Raw genomic sequence first — 20,889 nt, 5'->3', positions numbered from 1 at the left:
GCGACCGCCGACCCTCTAACCCCGCGACCAACTAACCCCGCGACAGCCGCCCAACTAACCCCGCGACCGCCGACCAACTAACCCCGCGACCGCCGACCCGCTAACCCCGCGACGGCCGCCCAACTAACCCCGCGACGGCCGCCCAACTAACCCCGCGACGGCCGCCCAACTAACCCCGCGACGGCCGCCCAACTAACCCCGCGACCGCCGCCCAACTAACCCCGCGACCGCCGACCCGCTAACCCCGCGACCCACTAACCCCGAGACCGCCGCCCAACTAACCCCGCGACCGCCGCCCAACTAACCCCGCGACCACCGACCCGCTAACCCCGCGACCCACTAACCCCGAGACCGCCGCCCAACTAACCCCGCGACAGCCGCCAAATTAACCCCGCGACCGCCGCCCAACTAACCCCGCGACCGCCGACCCGCTAACCCCGCGACCAACTAACCCCGCGACAGCCGCCCAACTAACCCCGCGACCGCCGACCAACTAACCCCGCGACCGCCGACCCGCTAACCCCGCGACCGCCGACCAACTAACCCCACGACCGCCGACCCGCTAACCCCGCGACGGCCGCCCAACTAACCCCGCGACGGCCGCCCAACTAACCCCGCGACGGCCGCCCAACTAACACCGCGACCGCCGCCCAACTAACCCCGCGACCGCCGACCCACTAACCCCGCGACCGCCGCCCAACTAACCCCACGACCGCCGCCCAACTAACCCCGCGACCGCCGACCCGCTAACCCCGCGACCGCCGCCCAACTAACCCCGCGACCGCCGACCCGCTAACCCCGCGACAGCCGCTCAACTAACCCCGCGACCACCGCCCAACTAACCCCGCTACCGCCGACCCGCTAACCCCGCGACCGCCGCCCAACTAACCCCGCGACCGCCGCCCAACTAACCCCGCGACCGCCGACCCACTAACCCCACGACCGCCGACCCGCTAACCCCGCGACCGCCGCCCAACTAAACCCGCGACCGCCGCCCAACTAACCCCGCGACAGCCGCCCAACTAACCCCGCGACCGCCGACCCACTAACCCCGCGACCGCCGACCCACTAACCCCGCCCCACTAACCCCGCGACCGCCGCCCAACTAACCCCGCGACCGCCGCCCAACTAACCCCGCGACCGCCGACCCGCTAACCCCGCGACCGCCGCCCAACTAACCCCGCGACCTCCGACCCGCTAACCCCGCGACCGCCGACCCACTAACCCCGCGACGGCCGCCCAACTAACCCCGCGACCGCCGCCCAACTAACCCCGTGACCGCCGACCCGCTAACCCTGCGACCGCCGACCCACTAACCCCGCGACCGCCGACCCACTAACCCCGCGACCGCCGCCCAACTAACCCCGTGACCGCCGACCCACTAACCCCGCAACCGCCGCCCAACTAACCCCGCGACCGCCGCCCAACTAACCCCGCGACCGCCGCCCCGCTAACCCCGCGACCGCCGCCCCGCGACCGCCGACCCGCTAACCCCGCGACCGCCGCCCATTAACCTTGTAACTGCCACATCGCCCACTAACCGTGACTGCCGCACATTAACCCTGTGACTGCCGCAAGTTAACCCTGTGACTGCCGCACCGCCCATTAACCCTGTGACTGCCGCACATTAACCCTGTGACTGCCGCACATTAACCCTGTGACTGCCGCACCGCCCATTAACCGTGACTGCCGCACATTAACCCTGTGACTGCCGCACCACCCACTAACCCTGTGACTGCCGCACATTAACCCTGTGACTGCCGCACCACCCACTAACCCTGTGACTGCCGCACATTAACCCTGTGACTGCCGCACCACCCACTAACCCTGTGACTGCCGCACATTAACCTTGTAACTGCCGCACCGCCCACTAACCCTGTGGCTGCCGCACGTTAACCCTGTGACTGCCGCACGTTAACCCCGTGACTGCTGCACATTAACCCTGTGACTGCCGCACCGCCCACTAACCCTGTAACTGCCGCACATTAACCCTATGACTGCCGCACCGCCCATTAACCCTGTAACTGCCGCACCGCCCACCTACCCTGTGACTGCCGCACATTAACCCTGTGACTGCCGCACCGCCCACTAACCCTGTGACCGCCGCACACTAACCCTGTGACTGCCGCACCGCCCATTAACCCTGTGACTGCCGCACATTAACCGTGACTGCCGCACCGCCCACTAACCCTGTGACTGCCGCACATTAACCGTGACTGCCGCACCGCCCACTAACCCTGTGACTGCCGCACCGCCCACTAACCCTGTGACTGCCGCACATTAACCCTGTGACTGCCGCACCGCCCACTAACCCTGTGACTGCCGCACACTAACCCTGTGACCGCCGCACACTAACCCTGTGACTGCCACACCGCCCACTAACCCTGTGACTGCCGCACACTAACCCTGTGACTGCCGCACATTAACCCTGTGACTGCCGCACCGCCCACTAACCCTGTGACTGCCGCCCATTAACCCTGTGACTGCCGCCCATTAACCCTGTGACTGCCGCACATTAACCCTGTGACTGCCGCACATTAACCCTGTGACTGCCGCACCGCCCACTAACCCTGTGACTGCCGCACATTAACCCTGTGACTGCCGCACCGCCCACTAACCCTGTGACTGCCACACGTTAACCCTGTGACTGCCGCACATTAACCCTGTGACTGCCGCACCGCCCACTAATCCTGTGACTGCCGCACATTAACCCTGTAACTGCCGCGCCGCCCACTAACCCTGTGACTGGGCCGGCCATGGCCACAGAACGCGGGCGCGACAGAGCGCATGGCGTCACGCACACCTGCCGCTTGAGCAATCCGCGGCCTACGGGAATCTGATGACGCGCGACAGGGAGGCGTGAAAGTGACGTCACATCCACATAAACATGTAGTGGTTCTGTATTTTATTACGGTTTTAAGTACTGTACGATTGTTATTTTTTTATGAAATAATGTGGCTATATACTATTTGTAAATGAGAGTAAAAACAGACATGGTATTAAACAGTGAAAACATGTATTAACCAGGGGACAGGGAAAACAGGGAAAACTCAATATAAAAACTATTTAACAGATCAAAGTCCATGTTCAAGAACACATTGTTCTTACTTATTTTGTCTGTTTCTTTGTACCGCCCTCAAAACAACGGCCTGAATCTCCTGGCGTACCATTAATTTTGGTAATTGACCCAATTGTTTGATATATGGAATTAGACTTTTAAAAAACTTTAACTCTTCGTCTACAGGGTCTTTAAACACATGACTCATCACTTCCAATTTTTTTTCTTCTAAACTAATCAGTTGCTTTAATTCGTCGGACGTCTTCGATCTTTTGGCCGGCGGTTCCGGGGACGCTGCCGTCTCGCGCAAGGAATCTTCAGCCAATGCGACGTCTCCAGCGGCGGCTTCCGCACTTCCTGCCGCTTCCGCACTTCCCGCCGCTTCCGCACTCGACACGGTCTTTGCAGGCACCATCTGCTCTTTGAGAAACGCCATCATTTTAAAGAACGGCCAGGAAGACGCAGATTCCTGCGCACTTGGGCCCGCGTCCCCCGAGCGCGGCGCCTTCATTTTCTCTAACTCTCTTTGGAAAGAAATCTTTAGATTCTCCCACCGTCCTTTTGCGAAGTCACCTACAAAAAAAAAACACACACACACAGGTTAACCAATTTGCAATTACACACTATTTCAGGCGACACAACAAGCATTCTGCCATAAAAAGACAACACACAATTTCAGGGGGCGTGGCCAACTACCGCGCGGCGCGGACGTATATAAAGAGCAGTAAAGGGCGCTTCAATCCCCCATAAGGCTTGTAATACAGTGCGCTGGCGAGTGTGCACACCGCGTTGCGCGCGGGCGTTGTGTGTAGAGGGTAAGCGGTAATGCGCGCGGCCACGGGGGTGTGGCTATGACGTCACAGCGCTAGGCCATGCTCTGATTGGTTCATAGCATCACACAGTGCGGCGACAGCGCGAAAATACAATTCTCTTGTACTTTCCCTGGTCTGCCGCGCCGCCGCCCACGGACGTGCGCGTCCCTAGTGTAGGGACGTCTGGCTAACACAGCCAATTATAATTAACGTGCGCACGGTAGCACACACGCGCGCACTATATTACACGCCCCAAACACAGGAAACAGCTGCAATTATAGCGGAGGGGGACCCGAGTGGCGCAGCCCACCAAGGCTGTAAAAACCCCTGAAAAGAACAATCGCCTGACGCGGTTTCACTCGCATGCAGACGCGGCGCAGATATTGCTATAACCAGCAGGCCCCCGAGAACAATTAAATCAAATGGTTGTGTCCAAGCTGCGCGTGAGCGTGCAGAGGCGCAACACATATTTTTGTATTTCAGCCAATGAGGGCGAAGCGCTCACATGATATCATGGGCACGCCCCCCCCCCCCAACGTGTGCAACTATTTGGCCAGGAATCGCCCAGTGCCCGACGTCATGGCGCTCGAGCGTCGGTGAGCGCGCTCGCTACCTGGACAAGGCCTAAGAAGACAAAGGACAAAGAACAAGACCTGAGTGCACCCGGTGAAGAATCTGCTTCAGCACGTTGAATGCGATACCCCACTGAGGGGGCAGACTTTGCTGAACACTGTACAAGATTTAACGGGATGGTGGGAGGATGATAGGAGTGGCAGATCGAGCGGTGCAGGGACGCCGCTCTCTGACCGGTCTGCGACAGACTCCGATATGTTGTGGGCTAGAACAGATTAACGGTTAATGTTTGATAGTTTACAAGTTGTCATCTAAGTTCATGTGTAAAGTTTATAATATGTGTATGTTTGTTTGAGACACTTTATACGTCTTCCCCCAATGAGTCGCCATACTGAATGTTAAGCGAGACTTGGACGGCTGGTGGGAGGAGAAGGGGCGAGTAAAGTTTGGGCTGCGATATGATACAGCCCCTTGACCTGTCCCCCAACGAGCCGCAACTACAATTAGCCAGAATACATGGCGCTTGGATATTCATCCGTTCTTAAACTGCCGCTAAAGTTGAAGTGTAAGTTTATAATGTGTCATTTGTTCAAGCTAAACCACACCTTTTATATCTAGGATTCCAGAGACAGAGAAAATCCCTCCCAAGGCAGGGGGGGGGGGGAAACAGAATCGCCTATCGTATTTAATATTCAGTTTTAGTCAGAAACGACGAGAAGGTGCGAGAGACGGACTATGGATCTCTGGTACCACGGTACACCCCCCCACCCCCCAAAGTAGAGTCAAAGGCCCAGGATGTATATGGGCTCCAACCCTACCGAAGTTAAGACCCATATGCCTTTACCCATTTTTTCCATATTTTACTTTCTTTTTCCCCCCCAAACAAACCAAAACATTTCCACAACCACAACCACTATATCATGGTGCGAAACAGGAATAACGTAACAATACTACATGGACTAAGCTGGGCCAAACTAACTGAGGGGACAAACCCATGAGACTCAACCAGAAAAGGACCCAAACAGCTAGATGGCTAGTAAATGAAAAATAGTCTCCCTGAGAGTGAAGGGCTTGAATTCGGCAGGGAAGAGAAGAGTAAGGTTTAGAGACTTAAAGAACCACATACATACATACATACATACATACATACATATATATATATTACAAGAAACTCATTTATTTAAGAAAGATATAGTTTGTTTAAAAAGATAAATCATTTCCTCAAATCTATCATTCACCGGCACACAATAAAAAAGCGGGAGTAGCAATCTTATTCAGGTCAACAGTACCCTTTTCACTAGGAAGTATAAAAAAGGGATAGGATAGGGGAAATGGTCATTATCTCAGGCAAAATAGGGACGATGTCCCGGTCTATAGCAAACCTCTACGCACCAAACGTGGGGCAGGAAACCTTTCTAAAGAAGGCTTTTCACACTAATCCCACAGCACAGGAAAGGGCATCTAATAGGCGATTTAAATACTATTCTAGATGTTGACAGAGACAAGGCAAGACCCCCCAACAAAGCTAGCCACACAAGGTCAAAAAGCTCTATGATTCTGAAAGGAATTCCAACTGGAAATGCTCTGATAGACACATGGAGGGTGGCGAATCCTACTTCTAGGAGTTTTTCATACTACTCAGCCCTCTACCCCATGACCAATATACTAGAATAGACTCTGTTTTTGTCTTGGGGCAAATGGCCGGTAATATAAATCAGGACTGAGATGGACAATAATCACCTGGGCGGACCATGCTCCAGTTGTGCTAACTCTAAAAGATATTACACAGAGATCCCCCAGTGGTGGATGGAGATTAAATGATAGAGTAGCATGGCTATTTATGTTCCAGATATTGAGCAAAATGGGGATACATGAACGTTTTATCAAAAGGGGTACATGCTCCATACTCAAACCCGACAGCCACAGTGTGCACCTCAGGCTATACATCGCCACCTTTTCAAATAACAAACGGCACTCGCCAGGGGTTCCCTCTATCCCCTTTACTGTTTGCCCATTGTATTAAAGCCCTTACATCCAAAATCAGGCTAAACCCCAAAATAAAAGGTGTAACAATTGGTAGCAAAGAATACAAGGTATATTTTTTGCGGATGATGTCCTGCTCTCACTCACTAATCCGAAAACATCACTGCTGTGTCTGTTCATCACAGTCTAAGAATTTGGCAAACTATCACATTTTAAAATAAACCATACAAAATCAGCCTGTATATCTCCACAGCAGATAAACTAGATATGACATGTGTTTCCCTATTAAATGGAAGTCAGATAAGATAAAATATCTGGGGGTGTTTATCACGGGAACATACGAGGGACTTTATGGAGCAAACAACCCAGAACTTATTACAGAATTGAAAAAGGAATTAAGAGTCTGGAGCGCACACCAAAGGTCATGGTCAGGGAGAATAACCTCAGTAAAAATGAACCTATTGCCCAGAATGTTGTATTCATTCCAGATTTTACTATCGCAGTTTCGCAAAAAAAGATACCAAGGAACTTGAGAAAGAAACAACTAACTTTATATGGAATGGTAGAAAGCCTAGAAAAAACAAGAAATAAATAAAATCAATGGCGCTACCACCAACAACGGGGGAATTGTCCCAACCAGATTTGATCAAATACTATGAAGCCACTAGATTGAGTCCGCTAATATATTGGCCACTATGAGAAGGTATAAAACGAGGGATATCGCACTCTTTAAAAATATGGGACAAGATGTGCAGAGCCAAGTCTATTTTGTCCATCCCGACACCAATTACGACTAACCCTGAGTTTACACCAGGGTCATGGGAGACCAGTGCTTTAAACACAAAAATACCCAGATCCTTTGATTGAGCAAAATGTGAGATAAAAAAAAATTGTGATTTACACGAGAAACACACAGCTTGAAATACAAAATAATACGAATAAAAACTTACTGGAATGGGGCAAAACAAAATGTCCACAGATGAAATTCCCAAGAATAAAAGTCTCTAGGCACCAATTCCCAGGAGCGGGGTTTGTGCGCAAATAGAGCCGTGCGACAGTCTTTGGATAGGGGCGCTGCATGCGACCCGTTTGTCTGCCAAAAATAAACTTTTTGTTCTGTCCTTGCAGGATTTGTTCGCAAATCCTTAGTTCTAACGAACTCCTGAAGCGGGGTACAATCCTTAGTTACGATGGAATAGTCTTTGTACCACCCGATATCTCTTCACATGATGGAACCATACTCGATTGGCTGCACGGACTTTTAAAAGCACCAAAGTCCTATCGGTATAATGTGCAGCCAATCCATGCGTGGGAACAACGTATCCCACCTATTGCCAAGGTTCGCCCACACTTCATGGGGCCGGGCAGAGGCTTCAAGGTATGCTACGGTCATGCGCCAACTTCGCACGAGTCGTTTAGCACACCTAGCCAAGCCCACTTCCCTGGCGACATGTTGGCTGCCGGTCCCAGGACATCTGGCAGGCAAACCTGTTTACATTTACTTCCCTTCACTTAACACTTTAAAGTGTCTGTACCCTTTTTTTTCCCCCCCAACATTTTTATTAGGCAAGATTCAAGATTACAGACATATAATAAACAGTGGCAGCCAAATACAAAATAACGTTTTTTAGAAAAATGTAACGATAGAAAAAAGCATCGCCAAAAGAGGCGAGACCTCTGGACCACACCGTGGGCCAGAGAGTATAAGGTCAGAAAAAGAGAGGGGAGAGAGAAAAGGGGGGTGGCAGGGTGGCGGTAGGGGAGGGGGGGGGGTAGGAACTTCTCCCCAGTTGTCAAAATCCGTCTATCCAAGCTGAGGACTCTAATTCTCCTTTGATTCCCAGTTCATTGGGTATTTAGTTTGGGTTAGTGGCAAATCCAGGGCTCCGAGACTTTATAGTAGCCCTCAGTCTTGCGTTGAAGGAACGCTGCTAATCTCTCCATCAACATAACCTCGTTCACCCTTCTTTTAATCATCTGCTTGGAAGGGGTAGTACCTTTCTCCAGAACGCCACCGGTGTCTGTACCCTTTTAAAGCTGCAGTTCAGGCAATATCCTGTATGTGTGTGGTTTTTTTTTTAATAAATCAGTTCTGTAGTAAGAAAAAATACTTTTAGCATTTTCTGTTTTAAAAACAACAACTTTGAAAGACCAATTTTTCTTGTATTCTATTTTAACAAGCATGCTTGTTCCTATAGCAACGATTTACATTCCCCATATTTAAAGATGTCGCCAAACTTTGCCGATCAATAGACGGAGAACGAATTGACCGGCAGCTATGCAGATCTTTAGGTAATTAGAGATTGCCCACATGAAACTATTGAAGTAAAAAAAATAAATAAAAAATAAATAAAAAGACTGAACTGCAGCTTTAAGGTTTGAATGTTAAATTTCCTTCCTCTCATAATTTTAATACACCAAAAGAGGGGGACTTTCATTCACTACTTTTTATATATGTTAGGACCCCAGCAGCATTCACAGCAAAATGTCACAGCGCTGGAAGCCTCCTAACCCAAGTTAGATCCCTGCCTCTGTGCGGAAAAGCCGCTGGCGTTTTTAAAACCCTTTTACTGCTTTGCGGTTTGGCAGTGAAACATTGTTGCAATAATCAGGATTAATACAGAATCGCGACTGCAGTCATACAATGTAACCTAATTTAACGATATGGTAATTGTGGTTGCAACACTCGGAACTAATGCATGGCTGCACTCACTCAATGTAGCTTATTATAATGCGTGTGGTCCCCTTATTCCTAGCAGGACACACACATGCAATTCTAGTGCATTTACAGGCTTGTAGCCAGCAGTGGGCTGCAGAGCTGACACTTCACATTTACAATATGACCCAGGGGCACCCAGCCGGGCATAATACCTTTATTTCCTGGTCTGGGTACCCCTTCCCAGTCACAACCATCCCTTCAGTCAAAAGGTGTATAAGATATGAGAAAAGGGACTAGGAAAATTTAGAGATATCCTAAGAACAGATAGAATTAAGACGTTCCAAGAAGTCAGAGAAGTATGATTTGCCAAAATATGCATTTGTATCAATATTTTCAGCTGAGACGCTATGTTGCATCAATTCAACCAAAACAAGATATCTTTAGGCCCTTATCTATTTGAGAACATCTATCTAGCAAGGGAATATCATACTGTATCAAGCTCTGATCACTCAAACCAATGGCCAAACAAAAAAAAGATACTCTAGACTGGGAAAATTATACAAGACGACCATTAGATAGTGAGGAGTGGGAGGATATATCTATGACAGATCAGCCAGGTCATCTAGATGCTCGGGAGTTCATGAAACGAACCTTAAAACCCTACACAGGTGGTATTACACACCAGCCAAGCTTCACTCGTTTTTTCCAACCACCTCCCCCTCTGCTGGCGAAATTTTGGCCAGACAGGTACATTCAAACATAAGGATATCGCAGAGAGACATTCAGATACTTTGGTTTGTACAGCAGGTGTAAGGTCAGGGGTTGAAAAGTAAATTTGTGTGTCGTCAGCATAGAGGTGATAATTAAACCCAAGAGATGTTATTAGGTCACCAGGAGAGAGTGGTGTAGAGAGAAAAGAGGAGGTCCCAGGACAGAGCCCTGGGGTACCCCCACAGAGAGATAAATAGAGGAGGAGGAGGTGTTAGCAGAAGAGACACTGAAAGTACGATGGGAGAGGTAAGAGGAGATCCAGGATAGAGCTTTGTTCTGAATACCAAGAGTATGGAGAAGGAGAAGAGGGTGGTGGTGTACGCTGTCAAATGCTGCGGAGAGGTCGAGTAATATGAGCAGAGTATTGACCTCTGTCTTTGGCAGCATGGAGGTCATTAGTTATTATAGTGAGGGCTGTTTCAGTGGAGTGAGCAGTGCGGAAGCCAGATTGTAGATGTCTAGGATAGAATAGGTGTTGAGAAAATGGTTACCTACACACAGAGAGAACTCCCGCACTGCTACAATGTGAACCGTGTTTGAGGTGCTTACTAGGTAAGGGATAAGGTACACAGGAGAAAAAGAAACCTGATATACCAGCACTCTATCAAACTGAATGTATAGTGACATAATTAAAATAATTTTATTAATAAACAATGAATAAAAAAAATGGGCTTTAAAATCAGAGAATGTGTTAAACAGCACGTGACTGTAATCATTGGTAACTTAACCAAGGATAGTTAAGTGATGTATACATATGGAGATCCTTTATGGATATTCAGGATCTGTGGCTATATATATATAGCCTCCTTGAATTAGGAAATAGGTCCGTAGAGTAACCACCATAAACTAAATGTCCATCCACATATAAAAATATATCTCAGAGCTAGTATGTGCTCTGAATCTGTGGTGACATATAAGTAGTGAGAGGTAATAACTATGCCAGACACAGCAATTGCTGTGTGTATCCCCCTATAACTGCTGTATGCTTACATACCCACATTCAGAGCTGCACGTCCTAGAACTGGAGAAGGCACTTAGTGATTGCACTCCCTAGAACCCTCAATGTTCAAAGTCTAGGGTGTCTGAAGGGGTTAATGCACACACCCATAGAGGGTACTAGGAGCTGTGTTAATAATGAGAGAGAGTCTCCATAGAGTCCTAGGCATCTGATAGTGTATAGCCTCTGCGCAGGATAAAAGCTGCAGTATATATTGACACTCGTGGGTATATAACATAGGTGCAAAATAACCCAAATGTCCACCTAGTCAGTTGGTTTAGGCAGGCGGTGTACTATATGAAGCACTGCTGAGTGGCCCATCCGTGAAGTATCACGGCAGGATCAATAAACCTGTCGACAGCGCTGTTTATGCTCCTTACCCAGCCGGGATGTAACAGCTGTTTGAAGCAGAGCCCCGACGGAGGCAGATGTCAGGTGGTCGGGTTTACTCAGAGCCCACACGAGCAGGTAAGTAAAATTTAAACATACAGGCAGGTAGCACAGTGATATCTGGCCATGCTTTGCCCCCTACATCAGCGCTGATCATGGATATATCAGCGCTGATGTGCTCGAGGGCAAGCCTAACTTGTAAGGTGGATTCAGAACGGACCTATGTTAAACAAGATCCTACTGTGTGCTAATAACACAGAGGAACAGAGTATATAGACAGCACACGGGGCGCCAGCAGTATCGCAGCTAGGAACATATCAGTCAATGCTGCATTCAAATGAAAGGGCTTCCCACGTGTCAGGAGTAGGTAAGAGGCCACATTCTCTGATTTTAAAGCCCATTTTTTTATTCATTGTTTATTAATAAAATTATTTTAATTATGTCACTATACATTCAGTTTGATAGAGTGCTGGTATATTAGGTTTCTTTTTCTCCTGTGTTGAGAAAATGGTGCAAGCGAGAGAATACAAGACGTTCAAGGAGTTTAGAGGCAAAAGGCAGGAGGGAGACAGGTCGATAGATAGATAGATAGAAAGGCAGATAGGGTCAATCTTGCTGTTTTTGAGTAATTGTATAACTGTTGCATGTTTGAAGGAGGATGAAAAGGTTCCAGAGTAGAGGGAGGAGTTAAAAATTTGTGTGAGCGTAGGGATTATAGTAGAACCAAGAGGTTTTAGGAGAAGGGAGGGAATGGGGTCAAGAGAGCACGTGGAAGAGGGAGAAGAGGAGATCAACAGTGACACATGCTCCTCAGAGTGGAAAGAGAGTCAAGGAAGGCAGGAGGAGAGTTAGGAAGAGGTGTAGGATGGGAAGAAGAAACAGAGGGGATGTTCTGACGTATGGATTCCACCTTCTCCTTAAAATAGTCAGCAAAGTCTTGAGCGGAGATGGAGGAAGAAGAGGCAGCTGAGGGTGATTTGAGTAGAGCGTCAAAGACAGAGAAGCGTCGGCGTGGGTTAGACATGCGTGTTGATTAGTGAAGAAAAGTAGGTTTGTTTAGCTTGAGAAAAGGCAGAGTTCAAACAGGATAGCATAAATTTGTAGTGAAGGAAGTCTGTGAGATTTCCTCTAGTGGCATTCAGAGGAATGAGTGGAGGAACGCAGCATGCACATGTGGGAATTTAGCCAGGGTCTGGGGCTAGAAAGGCGAGGACGGCAGAGATAGCAGAACATGTAGATCAAGAGAGGAGGATACGGCAGAGTTGTAGCTCCTGACCAGGTTATCAGGGTCTGTAGCAGAGCTGAGAGAGGAGAGGGAGGAGTGTAAAGTGGACTCAAAGTCTGGTAGGTTAGAGAGAATGAGGTGATGGTCAGAGAGAGGAAAGGGGGAAATGGAGAAATCAGAGAGAGGAAATGCGGAAATGGAGAAATCAGAGAGAGGAAAGGGGGAAATAGAGAAATCAGAGAGAAAAGTTTGGTGAAAACCAGGTCTAGGTAGTGGCCATCCTTGTGGGTGCTGGCTGCAGTCCACTGTTGAAGGCCAAAAGACGAGGTTACAGAAAGCAGGAAGCCCAAGGGAGAGAGGGGCCACCAATGTGGCAATTGAAGTCCTCAAGGAGACGAACAGGGGAGTCTGAGGAGAGAAAGAAAGAGAGTCAGGATTCAAAGTGAGAGAGAAAGACAGAAGGGGAGTGAGTAGAGGTATGCGAGCTATAGATGACCGCCACATGGACAGGGAGAGGAGAGAAGATTTGGACAGTGTGAGCCTCAAAGTAGGGAAAAGCAAGAGAGGGAGGAATAGGAAGGGTTTGGTAATGTATGTATATATATGCAAGTCCCTGCTCACGCGATGCGCGGGTATGCGCGTGCACACACGCTCACTGGCGCTCCGGTAAATACATTTTTTATACTTTCTAGCGCTCAGCTTCCCCACACAGTTTCAGGACATACCGGCAGCGCTCTGCGATGTAACGCGCAGCATGTCAGTACATACCGGCAGCGCTCTGCGATGTAACGCGCAGCATGTCAGGACATACCGGCAGCGCTCTGCGATGTAAGAAACGCGCACCATATCAGGACATATCGGCAGCGCTCCGGGATGTAACGCGCAGCATGTCAGGACATACCGCCAGCGCTCCGCGATGTAACGCGCAGCACGTCAGGACATGCCGGCAGCGCTCCGCGATGTAACGCGCAGCATGTCAGGACATGCTGGCAGCGCTCCGCGATGTAACGCGCAGCATGTCAGGACATACCGGCAGCGCTCTGCGATGTAAGAAACGCGCAGCATATCAGGACATATCGGCAGCGCTCCGGGATGTAACGCGCAGCATGTCAGGACATGCCGGCAGCGCTCCGCGATGTAACGCGCAGCATGTCAGGACATGCCGGCAGCGCTCCGCGATGTAACGCGCAGCATGTCAGGGCATGCCGGCAGCGCTCCGCGATGTAACGCGCAGCATGTCAGGACATACCGGCAGCGCTCTGCGATGTAAGAAACGCGCAGCATATCAGGACATATCGGCAGCGCTCCGGGATGTAACGCGCAGCATGTCAGGACATGCCGGCAGCGCTCCGTGATGTAACGCGCAGCATGTCAGGACATGCCGGCAGCGCTCCGCGATGTAACGCGCAGCATGTCAGGACATGCCGGCAGCGCTCCGCGATGTAACGCACAGCATGTCAGGACATACCGGCAGCGCTCCGCGACGTAACGCGCAGCATGTCGGGGCATACCGGCAGCGCTGCGCGATGTAACGCGCAGCATGTCGGGACATACCGGCAGCGCTCCGCGATGTAACGCGCAGCATGTCAGGACAGTAACGCGCAGCATGTCGGGACAGTAACGCGCAGCATGTCGGGACATACCGGCAGCGCTCCGCGATGTAACGCGCAGCATGTCGGGACATACCGGCAGCGCTCCGCGATGTAACGCGCAGCATGTCAGGACATACCGGCAGCGCTCCGCGATGTAACTCGCAGCATGTCAGGACAGTAACGCGCAGCATGTCGGGACTTTACCGCGCAGCATGTCGGGACATACCGGCAGCGCTCCGCGATGTAACGCGCAGCATGTCGGGACATACCGGCAGCGCTCCGCGATGTAACGCGCAGCATGTCGGGACATACCGGCAGCGCTCCGCGATGTAACGCGCAGCATGTCGGGACATACCGGCAGCGCTCCGCGATGTAACGCGCAGCATGTCGGGACATATCGGCAGCGCTCCGCGATGTAACGCGCAGCATGTCGGGACATACCGGCAGCGCTCCGCGATGTAACGCTCACTCACACTTAATGCCCAGGGCCGCCCCGATCTCGCGCCACAGCTTCGCGTGCAGGTTGCGGTCGGTGTGAGACTGGCACCGCGGGTTCCACAGAGGATCCCGCTTAAACACCTCGGAGATCAGCCGCTCCACCGTACTGTCATCCATGCTGCTGGAACGCACGTACAAAGGCACGCACGCACAAAGGCACGCACGTACAAAGGCACGCACGCACAAAGGCACGCGCGCAGGGAAGGAATGGCTCCGGCAGCATAGTTGAGCTTCGCTCTCATTGGTCCGTAGCCGCTTACGTGACCCGGCCCTCGCTCCGAAGTCGTCACTTCATTGGGCGCGAGGACGCGCGCTCTTTGGCCGGCCTCATCGAGGTACGGCCTTTTGCGCGCGCGCGCGCGGGGAGTGTAGACGCAGGCTATTAAAAAAAAAAAAAAAAAAAAAAAAAAAAAAAAGCGTTGTAACTACTGCGCATGCGTAGTGAGGAGAAACATGAAGTTGCGGAAAGCGAGACCGAGTGACTGCGCATGGGCAGCCAGTAGTACAGTGAGCCGCTGCGCATGCGCAGAGCTTAGAGGCACGTTCCTCTTGCACATGCGCACAGTGAATGGGTCTTTGCTTAATGTTTATTTTTGCCTTGGATGCTAGAACAGAAAAGAGAGAGATCTGCTGATCTGCAGCGTGGGGAGCAGGTAAGGGAGTGCTGCGGGGTCCCTGCGTGTCCTGCAGGGGGTTACAGACTGGGCCCTCTCTTACCCAGACATCCCCCCAGTCTCACCCCCCCACCCAGTCTCACCCCCCCCCTAGTCTCACCCCCCCAGTCTCACCCCCCCCCAGTCTCACCCCCCCAGTCTCACCCCCCCAGTCTCACCACCCCCCCCAGTCTCACCCCCCCCCAGTCTCACCCCCCCCAGTCTCACCCCCCCCCCCCAGCCTCACCACCCCCCCCGTCTCACCCCCCCCCCCAGCCTCACCACCCCCCCCAGTCTCACCCCCCCCCCAGTCTCACCACCCCCCCCCAGTCTCACCCCCCCCCCAGTCTCACCCCCCCCCAGTCTCACCCCCCCCAGTCTCACCCCCCCCCAGTCTCACCCCCCCCAGTCTCACCCCCCCAGTCTCACCCCCCCCAGTCTCACCCCCCCCCCCCCCCAGTCTCACCACCCCCCCCCCAGTCTCACCCCCCCCCAGTCTCACCACCCCCCCTCCAGTCTCACCACCCCCCCTCCAGTCTCACCCCCCCCCAGTCTCACCCCCCCCCCCAGTCTCAACCCCCCCCCCAGTCTCACCTCCCCCCCCAGTCTCACCACCCCCCCCAGTCTCACCACCCCCCCCCCCCCAGTCTCACCACCCCCCCCAGTCTCACCCCCCCCCAGTCTCACCCCCCCCCAGTCTCACCACCCCTACCCCCAGTCTCACCACCCCTACCCCCAGTCTCACCACCCCTACCCCCAGTCTCACCCCCCCCAGTCTCACCCCCCCCAGTCTCACCCCCCCCCAGTCTCACCCCCCCCCCCCCAGTCTCACCCCCCCCCCCAGTCTCACCACCCCCCCCAGTCTCACCACCCCCCCCAGTCTCACCACCCCCCCCAGTCTCACCACCCCCCCCAGTCTCACCACTCCCCCCCCAGTCTCACCACTCCCCCCCCAGTCTCACCCCCCCCCCCCAGTCTCACCACCCCCCCCAGTCTCACCACCCCCCCCCCAGTCTCACCACCCCCCCCAGTCTCACCACCCCCCCCCCCAGTCTCACCCCCCCAGTCTCACCACCCCCCCCCAGTCTCACCACCCCCCCCAGTCTCACCACCCCCCCCAGTCTCACCACCCCCCCAGTCTCACCACCCCCCCCAGTCTCACCCCCCCCCAGTCTCACCACCCCCCCAGTCTCACCACCATCCCCCCAGTCTCACCACCATCCCCCCAGTCTCACCACCATCCCCCCAGTCTCACCACCATCCCCCCAGTCTCACCACCATCCCCCCAGTCTCACCACCCCCCCAGTCTCACCACCACCCCCCCAGTCTCACCACCCCCCCCCCCCAGTCTCACACCCCCCCCAGTCTCACCACCCCCCCAGTCTCACCACCACCCCCCCAGTCTCACCACCACCCCCCCAGTCTCACCCCCCCCCCCCAGTCTCACCCCCCCCAGTCTCACCCTCCCCCCAGTCTCACCACCCCCCCAGTCTCACCACCCCCCCAGTCTCACCCCCCCCCAGTCTCACCCCCCCCCAGTCTCACCCCCCCCCAGTCTCACCACCCCCCCCCAGTCTCACCACCCCCCCCCAGTCTCACCACCCCCCCCCCAGTCTCACCACCCCCCCCAGTCTCACCACCACCCCCCCAGTCTCACCACCACCCCCCCAAGTCTCACCACCCCCCCCCCCCAGTCTCACCACCCCCCCCCCCAGTCTCACCACCCCCCCCCCCCAGTCTCACCCCCCCCCCCCCCAGTCTCACCCCCCCCCCCAGTCTCACCACCCCTACCCCCAGTCTCACGGTAGTGTCGGACCTGCTGAAAGGGTTAACCTTGCTGTGGTTTCAGGATTGAAATGTTTTGGCCAAAAGATGGAATTAAATGACCCATATTAATGAGAAGACGAAACACACAGAGATGAAGTAAATACCGCGTCTCATTGGCTGTGCATCGGGGCTCCTGTGCTTACTGTTGTGTATTTGAGGCCACTCTCCCAGTAGCGCTCCAGCTGACTGGATTTTGAGCTCGCTAAGCTTGTGTATGTCTACTCATTACGAGTGAGTCGTACACATTGCAAGGCCGTGTCACCATTGGGAGTGAGTCCTGTTCATTGGAGGCTGTATCACTGAGGGTGTCTACCTCATCTGAATATTATTTGGATGGCAGTCTCGCTTATAAAAAAAGTCTGTTTATTTAAAGTGCTTTTTAATGAAGTGGGAAATGGTTGTATGCGTTGGGTAAGCACCCTGGCGCTTCTGGGAGGTAGCCTCGCTTATTAAGGAGGTAACCTGTCTCATGGGAGGCCATGCCATTTAATGGGAGCAGCCTATGGGACTAAACACATGTTTGCCTTCAGAGAAAGATGAATGCTAGAGGAAGGAGGGTGGCGGGCTCATGGGAATAGTAGGAAAGTACTTTATTACAGAACGGGTAGTGGTTTCAACGAATGGTCTCCCAACAGAGGTGGTGAAAACGAATAATATATATATATATATATGTGTATGTGTATATATATATATATATATATATATATATATGTATGTATGTTGTTGTTGTTGTTGTTTGTTTTATTTCTCTATTCAAACCAAGGATTTAATTGTGTCTGAGGTTTCAACGCACATAGGAAAATAGGCACACAGAGTGGGCCATGTGGTTAGAATCTGCCATTGGTGTCTTTGCTTTATCCTATAGGCTTTTTGACAAAGCTGTTAGCAGTAAAATAATAGCTATTTTGTTCTTTGTCTGCCATAGCATAAAAACACACACATTTCTCACACATTGTACGGCAGTCCTACTCCTGTCGCTCCCCTCTCTGCTCCCGCTGGAACCTCCTCCTTCCACTCTGGACTCCTTTCTCCTGGTAGAGTTGGAAGTTTGTAAGCTGATTTTATTTTCTCCCTCTACCACATTCCCACTCAATCCCATTCTCACACCTTCTGAGAACGCTTACTCCTGTCTCAGTCCTCACTCTTACATCATCTTCCCCTCAGTACCCGACTTGCCCTTCCCCTCAGTACCCGACTTGCCCTTCCCCTCAGTACCCGACTTGCCCTTCCCCTCAGTACCCGACTTGCCCTTCCCCTCAGTACCCGATAGCACCCTCTCTATCCACCTTTAAGACCCACCTTAAGACACACTTGCTTAAAGAAGCATATGAATAGCACTGTGAACATTCTGAACACATGATACATAAAGCTTGGCCCCCTGAAGACGCACTTACCAGAACTCCCTCCTACTGTCTCTGTACGTTCTCCCTACCTACCAATTAGATTGTAAGCTCCTCGGGGCAGGGACTCCTCTTCCTTAATGTTATGTTTATGTCTAAAGCACTTATTCCAATGATCTGTTATTTATATTATCTGTTATTTATTCGATTACCACCTGTATTACTACTGTGAAGCGCTATGTACATTAATGGCGCTATATAAATAAAGACATACAATACAATCTCCAATTCCTCCCCGTCCTCTGGCACTTTCCCCTCTTCCTTTAAGCATGCATTATTTTCAAATACTCCATAGACCCTACGTGCATTGCTAAGTACTACCCTGTGTCCCTCCAATCTGCCACAAGGTCTTGTATTCTCCTGTATGATCAACGTTCTTAATTCCCGGGCCCCTTACAATCTGGATTTTTGTACAGCTCACTGAACAGAGACTGTGCTCACTAAAGTAGCCAATGATCTACATGAAGCTAAATCCCATGGTCCTTTTTCCTACTTCTCCTGCTCGAGCTCTCTGCTGCTTTTTGAGACCGTCGATCACTCTCTTCTTCATATTGTAAACTTCTTGGTGTCCGTAACAAAGCTCTATCCTGGTTCTCATCTTACCTTTGCCATCACACATTCTCATTTTCTGTTGCTAACATGTCTTCGTCTCCTGTTGATCTGTCTGTCGGTGTACCTCAGGGCTCTGTTCTGGGACCTCTCCTTTTCTCTATCACTTGGTGGTCTCATCAACCCTTTTTGCCTTAGGTAGATGATACACAGATATATCTATCCTACCCGATCCGCACACCTGCAATCCTGTCCAAGTGTCGGAGTGACTCCTGGTTATATCTGCATGGATCGTGCTCTGCTGCCTTAAGCTTAATATGTCTACAACTGAGCTCCTCATATTTTCCCCTGAATCTAGCCTACTATCCCCTTTTCCATCACAGTAAACAGTACTACCATCTATCCTCTCGCCAAAGCACGTTCCTAGGAGTGATATTTAACTCGTCCCGTTCCTCATCCATGCACAGCATGGCTAAAATGTGTCGCTTCTTCCTTCATAACATTGCCAAGATCCGCCGTCATCTCTGTCAATCTACTGCTACGCTAATGCATCACCCTCTCCTGTCTGGATTATTGCAACATACAGCTAGCCGGCCTCCCCGTCTCACTGCTTTCTCCTTTGTATTTTATCCGAAATTTGTCTGCTAGAATAATTTCACGTTCTTCCAAAACAGTCTCTGCTCATCTCCTCTTTAAATCCCTCTCCTGGCTTCCCATCAAATGTTGGATGACATACAGAGTTCCCCTCTTTCCTTGCAAGACTCTCCCCTCATCTGCTCCTCCCTACATATCAGCTTTGATCTCTCGTTATGCCCCAGCCCGTCTCCTGCGCTCTACCCATAACTGTCTCTTTTTCCACCCCTTTCACCCATACTACTCTCTCTCGCTTTGAACCCTTACCTGTGGGACACCCTCATGCCGAGCACCTTCTCTCCCTCACTGCCCCTTACCTATGGGACTCCCTCACACTCAGTATAAGCCAAGCACACCCTCTCCCTCACTGCCCCATACCTGTCGGACTCCGTATATGCCAAGCACCTTCTCTCCCTCACTGCCCCTTACCTGTGGGACTCCCTCACGCTCGGTATACGCCGATCACCTTCTCTCCCTCACTGCGCCTTACCTGTGGGACTCCCTCACACTCCGTATACGCCGAGCACCTTCTCTCCCTCACTGCCCCTTACCTGTGGGACTCCCTCACACTCAGTGTACGCCGAGCACCTTCTCTCCCTCACTGCCCCTTACCTGTGGGACTCCCTCACACTCAGTGTACGCCGAGCACCTTCTCTCCCTCACTGCCCCTTACCTGTGGGACTCCCTCACACTCAGTATACGCCGAGCACCTTCTCTCCCTCACTGCCCCTTTCTTGTGGGACTCCCGAGCACTCAGTATACGCCGAGCACCTTCTCTCCCTCAGTGCCCCTTACCTGTGTAACTCCCTCACACTCAGTATATGCCGAGCACCTTCTCTCCCTCACTGCCCCTTACCTGTGGGACTCCCTCACACTCGGTATACGCCGAGCACACCCTCTCCCTCACTGCCCCTTACCTGTCGGACTCCGTATATGCTGAGCACCTTCTCTCCCTCACTGCTCCTTACCTGTGGGACTCCCTCACACTCAGTATACGCCGAGCACCTTCTCTCCCTCACTGCCCCTTACCTGTGGGACTCCCTCACACACAGTATACGCCGAGCACCTTCTCTCCCTCACTGCCCCTTACCTGTGGGACTCCCTCGCACTCCGTATCCGCCGAGCACCTTCTCTCCCTCACTGCCCCTTACCTGTGGGACTCCCTCACACTCAGTATACGCCGAGCACCTTTTCTCCCTCACTGCCCCTTCCTTACCTGTGGGACTCCCTCACACCCAGTATACGCCGAGCACCTTCTCTCCCTCACTG

The 20,889-nt window shown here is 52.2% G+C and overlaps 2 protein-coding genes across 4 annotated transcripts in view; one reads left to right on the top strand and one right to left on the bottom strand.

The window, feature by feature from the left end:
* Nucleotides 1-2,886: 2,886 nt before the first annotated feature.
* On the bottom strand, nucleotides 2,887-14,737 carry LOC142492566 (uncharacterized). The gene is made up of 2 exons (XM_075595298.1): nucleotides 14,534-14,737; nucleotides 2,887-3,631 (listed from the first exon to the last, which is right to left on the bottom strand). The coding sequence occupies exons 1-2, from the start codon at nucleotides 14,673-14,675 to the stop codon at nucleotides 3,105-3,107; spliced, it is 669 nt and encodes a 222-aa protein (XP_075451413.1). The 5' UTR covers nucleotides 14,676-14,737; the 3' UTR covers nucleotides 2,887-3,104.
* Nucleotides 14,734-20,889, top strand: part of LOC142492559 (zinc finger protein 212-like) — an 83,285-nt gene continuing 77,129 nt past the window's right edge. Inside the window, exons 1-2 of one of the 3 annotated variants that reach the window (XM_075595278.1) lie at nucleotides 14,992-15,211; nucleotides 17,061-17,134. In XM_075595278.1, coding sequence (XP_075451393.1) covers nucleotides 17,094-17,134 — 41 coding nt within the window. In that variant the 5' untranslated portion in view covers nucleotides 14,992-15,211; nucleotides 17,061-17,093. Of the gene's footprint in view, nucleotides 14,894-14,991; nucleotides 15,212-17,060; nucleotides 17,135-20,889 lie in introns of those variants that run through there. The other 2 variants (XM_075595280.1, XM_075595279.1) reach the window with 2 other exon arrangements.

The sequence above is a fragment of the Ascaphus truei genome, chromosome 4 (genome assembly GCF_040206685.1).
Source record: "Ascaphus truei isolate aAscTru1 chromosome 4, aAscTru1.hap1, whole genome shotgun sequence".
Lineage (NCBI taxonomy): Eukaryota > Metazoa > Chordata > Amphibia > Anura > Ascaphidae > Ascaphus > Ascaphus truei.
The sequence above is the reverse complement of the archived record's forward strand: the minus strand, read 5'-3'. Positions and strand labels throughout refer to the sequence as shown.

Bases quoted from the DNA above. Each gene is read 5' to 3' on its own strand.
- LOC142492566 (XM_075595298.1), bottom strand. From the start codon at position 14,675: ATGGATGACAGTACGGTGGAGCGGCTGATCTCCGAGGTGTTTAAGCGG. The intron at 3,632-14,533 runs GTGAGTGAGCGT...TTTTTTTTGTAG, and splicing joins GGCGGCCCTGGGCATTAAGT to GTGACTTCGCAAAAGGACGG.